The sequence below is a fragment of the Salvia hispanica genome, unplaced genomic scaffold, assembly GCF_023119035.1.
Source record: "Salvia hispanica cultivar TCC Black 2014 unplaced genomic scaffold, UniMelb_Shisp_WGS_1.0 HiC_scaffold_51, whole genome shotgun sequence".
Taxonomy (NCBI): Eukaryota; Viridiplantae; Streptophyta; class Magnoliopsida; order Lamiales; family Lamiaceae; genus Salvia; species Salvia hispanica.
The window spans coordinates 1-11,423 of record NW_025952256.1 but is presented as its reverse complement, the minus strand read 5'-3'; the positions used below and the strand labels follow the sequence as shown (position 1 = coordinate 11,423).

The 11,423-nt window shown below is 39.5% G+C and overlaps 4 protein-coding genes across 5 annotated transcripts; 1 reads left to right on the top strand and 3 right to left on the bottom strand.

Annotated features, from left to right (window-relative positions):
- Positions 1–545: 545 nt before the first annotated feature.
- LOC125199445 (cysteine protease XCP1-like) lies at positions 546–2,136 on the top strand. The gene is made up of 4 exons (XM_048097450.1): positions 546–1,046; positions 1,177–1,412; positions 1,529–1,669; positions 1,766–2,136. The coding sequence occupies exons 1-4, from the start codon at positions 587–589 to the stop codon at positions 1,979–1,981; spliced, it is 1,053 nt and encodes a 350-aa protein (XP_047953407.1). The 5' UTR covers positions 546–586; the 3' UTR covers positions 1,982–2,136.
- Positions 2,137–2,393: 257 nt separating this feature from the next.
- LOC125199449 (probable inorganic phosphate transporter 1-10) lies at positions 2,394–4,372 on the bottom strand. 2 transcript variants are annotated; one of them, XM_048097455.1, is made up of 3 exons: positions 3,676–4,372; positions 3,284–3,368; positions 2,394–3,214 (listed from the first exon to the last, which is right to left on the bottom strand). In XM_048097455.1, exons 1-3 carry the CDS (start codon positions 4,341–4,343, stop codon positions 2,477–2,479), a joined length of 1,491 nt encoding a protein of 496 aa, XP_047953412.1. In that variant the 5' UTR covers positions 4,344–4,372; the 3' UTR covers positions 2,394–2,476. The 2 variants fall into 2 exon arrangements, with proteins under 2 accessions (XP_047953412.1, XP_047953411.1); XM_048097454.1 differs by having other exon boundaries at positions 2,394–3,368.
- A 913-nt stretch (positions 4,373–5,285) lies between these two features.
- Positions 5,286–9,152, bottom strand: LOC125199448 (AT-hook motif nuclear-localized protein 10-like). The gene is made up of 6 exons (XM_048097453.1): positions 8,994–9,152; positions 8,126–8,672; positions 7,216–7,268; positions 6,601–6,732; positions 5,869–6,030; positions 5,286–5,757 (listed from the first exon to the last, which is right to left on the bottom strand). Exons 2-6 carry the CDS (start codon positions 8,655–8,657, stop codon positions 5,533–5,535), a joined length of 1,104 nt encoding a protein of 367 aa, XP_047953410.1. The 5' UTR covers positions 8,658–8,672; positions 8,994–9,152; the 3' UTR covers positions 5,286–5,532.
- Positions 9,153–9,740: 588 nt separating this feature from the next.
- Positions 9,741–11,219, bottom strand: LOC125199447 (general transcription factor 3C polypeptide 3-like). The gene is made up of 5 exons (XM_048097452.1): positions 11,081–11,219; positions 10,824–10,938; positions 10,549–10,736; positions 10,341–10,453; positions 9,741–10,137 (listed from the first exon to the last, which is right to left on the bottom strand). The coding sequence occupies exons 3-5, from the start codon at positions 10,733–10,735 to the stop codon at positions 9,871–9,873; spliced, it is 567 nt and encodes a 188-aa protein (XP_047953409.1). The 5' UTR covers position 10,736; positions 10,824–10,938; positions 11,081–11,219; the 3' UTR covers positions 9,741–9,870.
- Between the last annotated feature and the right edge of the window lie 204 nt (positions 11,220–11,423).

The window sequence follows — 11,423 nt, the reverse complement described above, 5'->3', positions numbered from 1 at the left end:
AGAAATGTCAACATGCTATATAAAATATGTCAATATAATACATGTAGAATGTCAATCATAAGCAATGTGTTAACATTTTTAAAGCATTGTGTTGATATTTTCGAAATACTATATTGACATTTTCATCCAAAACTCTAATTTGGAGTTTTTTTTATCTTTTTTTATTTTATTAATAAAAACGAAAATTACACATGATAAATTATAGACCACACATTTTCTAAAATCATATGACTTTAAATTAATTGTAGTTAGCAATTAAATGATGAATTAACCATTGATATATTTGGATGTAATATATCCAAGATAGTAGTACTCCCTAATTAATGATCAAAATATTGAATTACAAACATGCTTTGATTGAAAGGCTGTTGAAATAGAATTAACCTTAAAGTTTCCGTATAGTCAGACAATAATTTTTATACAGTACTATCTTACTTTTCAATCAGAAGCATTTAATATATATGATTAAATATACTATTCTGCACCAACATATTACATGTATAAATTTCTCAACAATCTCCATTGTTTCTCATCATCTTCTCATTCATCAAAACAACCACCAATTCTTCAATTCTGGCCTCAAAACATGTTCATTTCTCTATATTCCAAGTTATTTATTCTAGCCACTTTTGCACTATTCTACACCGGCACCACAGCTTATGCACGTGAGCTCTCAATCGTGGGCTACGAGCCTGAAGATCTAACGTCCATTGATAAGCTCATCAATCTATTCGAATCTTGGGTGGACAAGCATGGCAAGATGTACAAAACCCTAGAGGAGAAGTTGCATAGGTTTGAGATTTTTAAGGATAATTTGAAGCACATTGATGAGAGGAATAAGGTTGTTAGCAACTATTGGCTAGGCTTGAATGAGTTCTCCGATTTGAGCCATGATGAGTTCAAGAAAATGTTTTTAGGTCTCAAATCCGATCAAATTCCCAAGAGGGGTGAGAATTTTAAGTATAGGGATTTTGTGGATGTGCCTAAATCCGTAGATTGGAGGAAGAAAGGAGCCGTTACACGGGTGAAGAACCAGGGTCAATGTGGTACGTAACATTAATTTAGTTTATACAAGGAAATTTAATTTAAATAGATAAAAAAAGTAAGTATATATATGTGTTGATTCACCATATCAATATTGATAATCCTTCAAATTAATACCCAATCAAAATGCAGGCAGTTGTTGGGCGTTTTCAACCGTGGCTGCAGTCGAAGGGATCAACCAAATTGTGACGGGGAACTTAACTGAGTTGTCTGAGCAAGAGCTCATCGATTGTGACACGGCTTATAACAATGGCTGCAACGGCGGCCTAATGGACTATGCATTCTCCTTTATCGTCTCAAACAAAGGTCTCCATAAGGAAGACGACTACCCTTACCTGATGGAGGAAGGAACTTGTCAAGAAAGCAGGGTGAGTCTTGGCATATTAATTTCCTTTTTTCTTTAACCTGATGATTTTAATTTTATCAACTGTTGGTATGTTAGTTTGGACCCATTGGTAAGCTAGCTAGTTTAATTCTAATTTAGGATGAGGCGGAAGTTGTGACAATTGATGGCTACCACGACGTGCCGGCTAACGACGAAAAGAGCTTCTTGAAAGCTCTGGCAAACCAACCCCTGAGTGTGGCCATCGATGCTTCTGGGAGAGACTTCCAGTTCTATAATGGAGTAAGTATACTTAAGTCAGTTACTCAATGTGTAATTAATTAGTAATTAATCCACAAATTAAAGTAAAGGGGGCATTAATTATATTGATTTGTGTAGGGCGTGTTTGACGGGCATTGTGGAACCGATCTTGATCACGGAGTGGCAGCCGTGGGATACGGCACGAGCAAAGGGTTGGACTATGTGATAGTGAAGAATTCTTGGGGGCCAAAATGGGGGGAGAAGGGTTTTATAAGAATGAAGAGAAACAATGGGAAGCCAGAGGGGATGTGTGGTATCAACAAAATGGCCTCATTCCCAACCAAAAGCCGTTGATATATATATATATATATATATATCGATTGAATTATACTCCATTTTCTAAGTGTTGTAGTTGTTGTTGTTTTATTTTTCTCTTTATCTTAAGTAAGTTTTATCTTAAGTATGATCTTGTTGTGATGTTCAAGGAATAAGACAATTAATTTCCCTTTCGCATGAAAAAAGTAGTATAATTTTTTTTGGGGTTCAAGACGTTTGCGGTTGTATTATCGATTACCTCGTGTTTCATTTCTAGCTTAATCTCATGCATAAAATTTTTATCGTAACAACTCAAAATACTCCAACACACCTCCGACTGATTGATCAGAGGAAAAATGTCTTATCAACTAATCTATGCTTCATCATCTTCGCATGCATAAATTTCAACATTAGATATGTGAATTAAATAAATAAGTGAGAATATAATTGCTTAAATGAATGAGTGTAGTATTATATATGCTGTGATGAAAACTGAAAAGAGTAGGTAGGAGACAAAACATAGTAAGGCAATAATTAAGGAGCGGAGAGAGTAGCGTTTTGACATTCATTCTCCTCCAATGATCTCCCCATGGTCTCGGGGGTGAGCAAATACGTGACCGCCATCCCCACCACACAAATCCCTCCCAGGATGACCAGCGCCGCCGTCATCCCCTCCCCCTCCCCCTCCCCCGTGGTGGAAGCTCTCAAGAACCCCACGGAGCCCACCACCGCCCCCAGCTTCCCGGCAGCCCCGGATATCCCATGGCACGTGGCCCGGAACCTGGCAGGGAAAAGCTCGGCGGGGACGATGAAGGTGGTGGTGTTGGGGCCCAAGTTGGCGAAGAAGAAGGTCAAGCTGTATAGAACCATGAAGCCCATGTTGGTGGTGTTGCGCCAGAATTTGTAAGGGATTCCAATAGCGAGGAGGCCTAACGCCATGATGAAAAAGCCGGTGAGCTGGATCTTGACCCGGCCAGCGCGGTCGATGAGGTAGACGGCGGCAAAGTAGCCGGGGATGGTGGAGCAGACGGCGATGATGGATTGGAGCTTGGCGACGTGGAAGGCCTCTTGGAAGACGTTCATGTGGTGCTTGGGGAGGAAGTGGCGGTAGATGCTGGATTGGAAGAGGTTGATGCTGTAGAACACCACGTCCACCAGGAACCACGCGGCTGCGCAGGCGAAGAGGTCGCAGCCGTGGCGGTGGAAGAACTCTCCGGAGAGGAGGGGGTAGGATTCGGGGTTTCGGGAGGGGGTTTCTTCTTCTTCTTCTTCTTCTTCTTCTTCTTCTTCTTCTTCTTCTTCTTCTTCTTCTTCTTCTTCTTCTTCTTCTTCTTCTTCTTCAGCGATTTGGGCGAGGGAGACGGCCAGAACTCCCTGCATGTCCCTCACCGCCTGCTCTACGTTTTTCTCCACCAGCGCCGTGAACCTACACTTATTAATGTTTTGATTTACTATACTACCTCCGATCATGAAAATTCGTCCCGGTTTGACCGGGCACGGGTTTTAAGAAATGTAATAGAAAGTGAGTTGAAAAAGTTAGTGGATTGTGGGTCCTACTTTTATATATTAGTTTTATAATAAAATGTGAGTAGGAATGAGTTAGTGAAATATGTAAAAGTGAAATGGGACAAATTTTGGGAGACGGACGGAAATGGAAAAATGGGATAAATTTTCGTGGATGGTAGTATTAATCAAAATACAATTAATTATATTTATTTAAGTATATTAATAACCTGGCAGTTTCCGGCATCATCATCCGCCAGTAATAGGTGAGCCCCGCCGGCACCGCCGCAAGCACGAGTATGAGCCTCCACGCCAAGTCCGCTGCCTGCGGCGTCTCTCCGTCCGTGGCGCGGTCAAACACGGCGCACACCGCCATGGTGACGGCCGAGCTCACCAGGATCCCGAACCCCTGCATCGAGAAAACGGCCGCGATGAAGGCCCCGCGCGTGTGGCGGTTGGCGAACTCCGACATGATGGTGGCGGAGAGCGGGTAGTCGCCGCCGATGCCTACGCCGAGCGCGAATCGGAAGAACCCTAGCGTGAGCAGCACGCACGATCGGGAGGTGCAGGCGGAGAAACCGCACCAGATGGAGCTGAAAATCATGAGGAGGAGAGAGAAGCCGTAGACGCGGCGGCGGCCGATGCGGTCCCCGAGGTGGCCGAAGACGACCTGGCCAATGGCGGCGCCGAGGAGGGCCGCGGCGAGCATAGAGGAGGCGACGACGGTGGGGACGTAGGGGTCGGAGTAGTAAATGCGGGCGAGCAGTTTGAGGATGGGAGGGAGGCAGAAGAAGTCGTAGGCGTCGGTGAAAAGCCCCATTCCGGCCACCACGATCGCCTTGAAATGGTAATACTGTGTCTTTGCCGAGTCTAGAGCTGCAAGCACTTTCAGCGCCATCAGAAGCCTCTCTCTCTCTTGATTTTTCTTTCAACTTCACTCAATTCTAGTAGGAGTAGTGTTGTGGTCGATATTTATTTATATGGAAAATTGTTCTCTTTTTATCTTAAAATTATTCATTAAAATTTGTACTATTATCTTTTCTTAACGCTATGTTTTATAATTATAGGAAAATATTATGTTATGTAACTATTATTCTAATTTGTTGATATTCATAATTAGTCAGTCTAATGACCAAGAATATTGGGCGTCACGTCATTTATTAATTATCTCAAAGAAAATATAGCATGGCCACAAGAAGACGAGAGAAGACTCTTGGCGCATAACCGTGTTGCGCTGTTACTACTCCCTCCGTCCCATTCTAAGTGGAATATTCTATAAAGTATTGTTTCGTGAGTTAAATGAAGAGAATAAAGTAACAAAGAAGAAAACAAATAAAGATAATGAATTTTCTATATTTTAGAAATGTGTCATTTAATTATAGTGGGACATGAAAAAAATGATTCACTTGGAATGAGACGACGACATGAATATATTGTAGTTTAATGTAAGAATATGCGAATCAAATATTGTGGTATAGTAAAATACCAAGAATTTTCGTCGAAGTTTGGACTTTGATAGAGACTTCTTTATGAATTTGATTCGTGGACTTTTTATAAAATGAATTTGAGTCAATGTAATAGTGTTGACTGTTGTGTGTGGATCTGAAGGTGGATAGAATGCCTGTCCAAGTTGAGGGCTATGTATAACACAGAACAACAGCATTAACTGTAACAACAAGCTTGATGCAGGAATCGAGAAAGTACAAGTTGAGAAAGGGCTGGTCTGCTCAAAATGAGCTGCCTGATACATATTCAAGTGCAACTTCATCTTTCATTTTTAAGTTTCATAAAATGGACTAAGAAACCGACATGTACTATAATTTAGAAAACGCAAAATCACTAAGTCAGAAGAAGATTTAAACTAAAAAATGTTTCTACAACAACAACTCAACTCCACCAGCTGGAATGGAAAATGGAAAAACAAGAACATCAGTTGGGTAAGAACCTAGCTCTACTACATGCATTCCAAACAAGGAATGCCATCTTTGGTCTCTCTCTCTCTCTCTCTCTCTGTTACAAAGTAATATTACAGCAAGTCTAATGTCACATAATCTTCATACTCCAAGGAAGCATTTTGCAAAAACTAGTTATTTCCATGGAATGCCTGACATGCCTTGTGTGATGTTGTAAGCACCGGAGCTCAAATTTAGTGGACTTGCAGGTCCACCTGATGATTCACTGAGAGTTCCTCGTGATGGGGAGCTGCTGGCACCAGCACCAGCACCTTGGTTCAATCTTGGAGCTGATGAAGGTTCCACATAATTTGTCGAAACATCCCTTTGGCCATCAGGCAGAAAGCTCCCCACTATAACCTGGACAAAAGAGAGCTGGGGTTACTTTCTACAGGCAAACATGATGTTGCCAAAGACAGATGCAATCAAATCATGGCCCATGTTTTAAGTGACTTTGAGTAAGCAGACTACCTGAGCCGGGGATGCAGCAACCAATAAACCAGCAACACAACCACCCATGATGCTTCCGTCAGGTTGAGCTAAAGTAACACTCAACCCACCAATTCTGCTTTTCTGACCGCCAACTTCAGTTAGCATGAACGATCCAGAGAGGGATAAGATGTCAAACCGACCCTACACAAATTGAATGAGAAAATTATACCAAGAACTGTAGAGACCAGAACAACAGATGCTTATTCAAGAGAGGTCAGAGGAGAACATATTACATAGTGATATAAAAATGCCAGTAATGAAAAAAGCTTAAGCAAAACAGTTATGATACCACAGCCTAGCCTAGATTTTGTCTCAATGAAGCGTCAATCAATTACGAAATTCTTTTTGCTCCTAATTTGGTTTGAAATGCAAGAAGTAAAGTATAACCAGGAAATTAGATGATAACTCACTAAGAATTTTTTTTTTTAAACATTGAAAAAAAGTAAACATCTATGCATAACTGGTTGAAGTATCAGACCCATTCAGATATTATTGGTATTTTATTAACCAATTATGGATGCAATAGAGTATAACAAGCAAATCCGTGCGAAGAAATATATGTTATTCATACCACATGATTGAAGCTATCTTCAGGAGACGGTGGATATGTTGCATAATAAAAATACAATAAGACATAAATCCTTAAAACAGAACACCCAAAAGAATGAGGAATGCATAATAATTATGAAAAAGTTAAAAGAAAAGTAGTACCTCAAAGGTGGCAGTTCCACCAGATGTTGCTTGCTGACGAAGCGTTACCATAGATACGGTCCCATTGGCAGAGAGAACACAAACTGCCCTGGGTCCATTCTGGCAAATGGCCATTATCTTCGAAGAGATATCCTGTAAAAAATAATGTCCATGTTCAGTAACATTTTGAAATGATCTCTTCCATATCTCATTGCATTCATGACTTGCAGAACCACAAAGCACATCGTGGTATAAGTGAATCGAATAAGCTTCTCGAGTGATTATAGCAAAAAAAAAAAAAAGTGATGGGACACCACATCTCCAGTTCCTGCAGGAAAGGAACAGTGTAGCACAACGTCCAATTGAAAATTCGCTAGCCCTCATACCAGCATCCAGTTATTGAAATCAGCTAATCATCTATATTTTAATGCTAGATCAAACTGTGAGAGAATTGACAACAGATACTAGATGTACTACATGTATGCTTATTGTTGGCATGCTACACAACCAGCAAAAGGATATATACAAGTATAATTTAATTGACCAACTTTGATTGCAAATGAAGCGTTAACAAGGGAAAGATTCTCGAGACAGATTAATACAGATCAGAAAGAAAAAAGATTGAACACATTTAACCTCTCCAGCATTCACGTTGAGAATATGTGGTACGAAACCAATACCAGTTGAACCTGCAAGCAGAGTTTCAGTCAGAATTTAATAAACCGAGAATAAGAACAGGAAGCGCATGCTACTAAGAAGAGAAAATGCAGTAGGCCAAGAATAAATAATATAATAAAAAAAGGTTAAAATAGAAAAATGGAAACAACAAATTAAGAACAAAAGGGAAATATCGCCCCAATAAGACAGCAGAACTACATTGTCAGTTCCCACCTCCCAGTTAAACAAATGCAGAACAATTGAGCACCGATAGAAAAGCTAGAAAATTTCACAGGAGAACGCACTAGAATAATTTAAGATTGTTGCTGAAGAAAGATTCTAGATGAAACAAGGGGGCATGCTGGTAAAATTCCCTCAAATTAGAATCTTAGATCCTGGGTTGTGTTGCAAATTTTAGATTCAGGAAATCCAAGGTTCCAGCTTAGTAGTAAGGCATTCGAAGCTATCATGGTTGAATTATACATAAATTAACTGATTCGGATTACTATAATATATCCTACCACAATGAAACGTGAATGTATGATTGAAATAAGAAAACAGAATCATCAGAATAAATATCAGAGCCACAAATAAGTTGTGGTCCAGTCAAGTAAAGCAACTTATAGCATTCAGAATCTATCATATATACTCCCTCCGTCCCAATAAATATGAAACATTTGGTTTCCGGGGAAACCCAAAAAGAAAACGTCAGATTTAATTGGGATTGAGGAGTATTAATTAGTAGTAGTATATTATACACATACACACAGAGAAAAACATGCCCGCACATGGTGCCCGACGCTTTTCTGTACAAGAAAATATTTTATTGCAAAGATTGTAACTTGATCACACCAGCACCTATAAATAACATAAACATAGATCAAATTACCTAAAACTTCGGGATGCTGCTTTGCTTTATTCCTCGAACCACGGGGCCTGCCTCTGGCCTTTTTGGCTGTGGGCGAGCCCGATCCATCAATCGCCGGCAAGCTCTCCATATGCACCGAATGAGGAACTATCGCACCCCCTGGTGGAGGGGATAAATTCTGCTGCGACATAGCCGCATTGGCCTGCTGAGGCGAACCCAATGGAAGGTTCATGCTGCCATCAGGCCCGTACTTCCGTGGTCGGCCCCTCTTCCGCTTCTGCTCAGCAGCAGACTGGCTTATCACTGCAGCGCCGGTGGGGACAGATTGAAATGGAGCCGGTGGCGGCGATACTTGCCTGGCGGGGACAGATTGAAATGGCGCCGGTGGCGAAACTTGCCTGAATGCGCCGCCCCCATCAGAATTCATAAAGGACATGTGCATTTGCTGGTCCAGCTGCGGTTGCGAAGCTGCCGGGTTCATCGTCGGCGTCGGCGAGCTCATGCTGAACGGCTCCCGGTTGGCCATGGACGTCATAGCTTCAGACGATGACATTTTCTTCACCAAAATCTGAGAATCATAAATTGGAGTGAACAAAAATCCCAGCTTTAACTGAGCTCAAATCCCTAAACAGTGATGACATTTCAAGCAATTATCAAATTTATAGGACAGAAGCAGTAATTTTTCAAATCAGAAAAAGGAATCCATAACTTCCGAAATCGAACAAGGAAAAACTAATTTATCGAAGATTGAATAATATAAAGATAATAATTTGCTCAGAAATAACGCAAAAATTGAAATTTGAAAAAAAAACAAATAAAATAACACCCGAAAAATCAGACAAAATTCAGAAAAAATCAACAAAAATAAAGAAAAATCAGGAATACTTACCAAGAAAATAGGGGATTTTTCTGCAGCACTGGAAAAATAACAAGAGCGAAAAGACGGCGGTAACGAATTTCCCAGGAATTGTAAGTAGAGAAATAAATTAGGGTTTTTGAAGAGAAATGCTTTTCGTAAATAAATATGCCGTTTAATAATATATACTCTATTATTTTGTTAAATCGTTACCCAAAATATAAAGCAGAGGAAAATCATCATTACGCTGTCGTTTTTATCTTATTACTCAACACCTACTATGCTGTTTTACTCAGCGAGTAGGACCGTTTTCCTACTCTCACTAGTATTTTTTTTTTCTTAATAATGATTAATGGAAATTAGTGGGCTAAATCTGTGGAATTTGAGCTGGATTACATCATTGAAAAGAAAAATTATAATTATAATCCAAATAATCCAGCCCAATTATAACTAGTTTTCACTACTTTTTACTCGATAAAATAAAATTTGGGTACTAATATAATGTAATTTGAATTTTATATTTATATTACCACGGTGTTTTATTTTTTACATTTGGAGGAGGTGGCATATTGGACATTGCACTCTCTTATGTCAGGGACTTTTGACAAAAAGAACTAGCACGAATATTATTTAATTTTATTTCTCTCATTAATTTCTTCGTGGACTTTTTTATCAGTATTTTCCATCTTTGTTATGGATGTGGGGACTAAAATTTATAAATTCATGCTAGTATTTTATTAGTCCCACGCCTCTATATATCTCTATATAATGCATAAAAAATAGAGACTGGCAAAGCTACATATATATGGGAAAAAAAGGGGATTACAAAATAAATAAAAGATTCAAGTGTTAACTAAAACATTTAGTTTGCTTTGTTCTATCCTAGTTTCTCTGCATAAAAACTATACTATCATAACACAAGATGATCTTTCAAGACCTGTCTAGCAAGATCAAATGCCCCACTTTGCTTATATATCAAATGAAGATTGTAAGCTGCTTCGCGACGAAGATCACAGTAGCCTGGCATTTTGATCTTGGTGGCATTTTGATTCTCATACGGGAGCGTTGGAATGGGATAATCCTTTTCGCGGGTGGTCAGTGCCTTCTCGTAGTATTGAGCAGCCAAAGAAACAAGGCCAACATGATGGTACGCCCGAGCAATGTTGTACAATGCCTCCTGCAAGAGAATTTACACTGTAAAGTCATGCTTCGATGGATTGAATAATCTTAACTCATTCGATCTTATCATCCTTCAATTGTAGTATCATATTTCATGCCAATCTAAACTACCATCCAAAAGTGAACTCCCCTAAAGCGCTAAACATGGGAATTAGAATCTCGAAAGATAGTAGACTGAGAGAGAACTTATAAGAAACAAACCTGACTGTCTCCACAAAGGCGCAAGTTGTTATAGAGGAACGCGAGCCCTTGTAAGAAAGTCTGGTGCTTGTTTTGAAGTCGGAGGCCAAGGGACAAATTTATCAAGGCAGTTCCTAGAAAAATATTAGGAATATAAATGAATTTAACCTTTTTTCTGAGGCAAGTAATTTTATACTAATCTTTAATTCTAAGAGGCGAAGATGCATACCTCCACAAAGGTTGATCAAGGGATTGTCAGGCATCAGTTTATAGGCGTGCAAGTATTCTCGAGCAGCAGTCTGATGCTGACTGATCATAGTAAACTGGTGACCGGTAATAAGAATAGGTGGTATAGAATCTTTGTGTTTCACTCTCATGGAATGAAGGAGTTTGTTGCGTCTTGATAGTCGATTCATTCTGAATATGTGATCAACAGACTTGAGGAAGCAAAATAAAAATTGTACTAGTATGAAATTCAATAATCTAATTTGCACCAACTATTACCTGAGTATTACTTTGTAGCAGTGATTCCAAGCAGAAAAACTGTAAGGGTCTCGACTTACAAAGTCACGTACTAAATCCCACCCGTGTGCAGGATCAGCAATTAAAGCTTCTAATTCTACAAGCGAAAAGGTCACGAAACACATTAGAACTTTTAAGAGTTATTGTTATTTTATGAAAATGCAACAAAATTTGTACAGGCAAAGATGAGCATAGCGTATAAACTATAAAAGAGGAAAATTTCAACAAACAAAACTTACGAGCTCCAATAGTCCGAAGCTCCTTCTTTATTTGAACAGGTAATGCATCCAGTTTTAAGCTGATTTTTACAATCCCTAGTGCACTCGAATACCTTCTCAATGAAGATAATGACTTGCATAACTACAAAAATAGTAAATTACAAAGAATATCAGACTGTAATCAAGAAGTTTGATTTGTTTAATAAAAGGTGGTTCTTGTGCAATGTCATGGGATAATGGATAGGTGTAGTGTTCGCTTTGTACATGGTCGTGTTGAGGGTGTGGATGGTTTAACGGGAACTTGACTGTTCAATAAGATAACAGGTATACAAAATCATAAAGACACGCATAGAGGGGGAGACAA

Excerpts from the sequence above, each read along its gene's own strand:
- LOC125199448 (XM_048097453.1), bottom strand. The coding sequence starts at position 8,657 with ATGTCATCGTCTGAAGCTATGACGTCCATGGCCAACCGGGAGCCGTTC. Across the intron at positions 6,733-7,215 it reads TCAACGTGAATGCTGGAGAG|GATATCTCTTCGAAGATAAT; the intron begins GTTAAATGTGTT and ends TATTTTTTACAG. Across the intron at positions 6,031-6,600 it reads GTGGAACTGCCACCTTTGAG|GGTCGGTTTGACATCTTATC; the intron begins GTACTACTTTTC and ends CAATTTGTGTAG.
- LOC125199445 (XM_048097450.1), top strand. The coding sequence starts at position 587 with ATGTTCATTTCTCTATATTCCAAGTTATTTATTCTAGCCACTTTTGCA. Across the intron at positions 1,413-1,528 it reads GAACTTGTCAAGAAAGCAGG|GATGAGGCGGAAGTTGTGAC; the intron begins GTGAGTCTTGGC and ends ATTCTAATTTAG. Across the intron at positions 1,670-1,765 it reads ACTTCCAGTTCTATAATGGA|GGCGTGTTTGACGGGCATTG; the intron begins GTAAGTATACTT and ends TGATTTGTGTAG.
- LOC125199447 (XM_048097452.1), bottom strand. The coding sequence starts at position 10,735 with ATGAATCGACTATCAAGACGCAACAAACTCCTTCATTCCATGAGAGTG. Across the intron at positions 10,454-10,548 it reads CTTGATCAACCTTTGTGGAG|GAACTGCCTTGATAAATTTG; the intron begins GTATGCATCTTC and ends ATATTTTTCTAG. Across the intron at positions 10,138-10,340 it reads GCCTTTGTGGAGACAGTCAG|GAGGCATTGTACAACATTGC; the intron begins GTTTGTTTCTTA and ends ATTCTCTTGCAG.
- LOC125199449 (XM_048097454.1), bottom strand. The coding sequence starts at position 4,343 with ATGGCGCTGAAAGTGCTTGCAGCTCTAGACTCGGCAAAGACACAGTAT. Across the intron at positions 3,369-3,675 it reads ATGATGCCGGAAACTGCCAG|GTTCACGGCGCTGGTGGAGA; the intron begins GTTATTAATATA and ends TAATAAGTGTAG.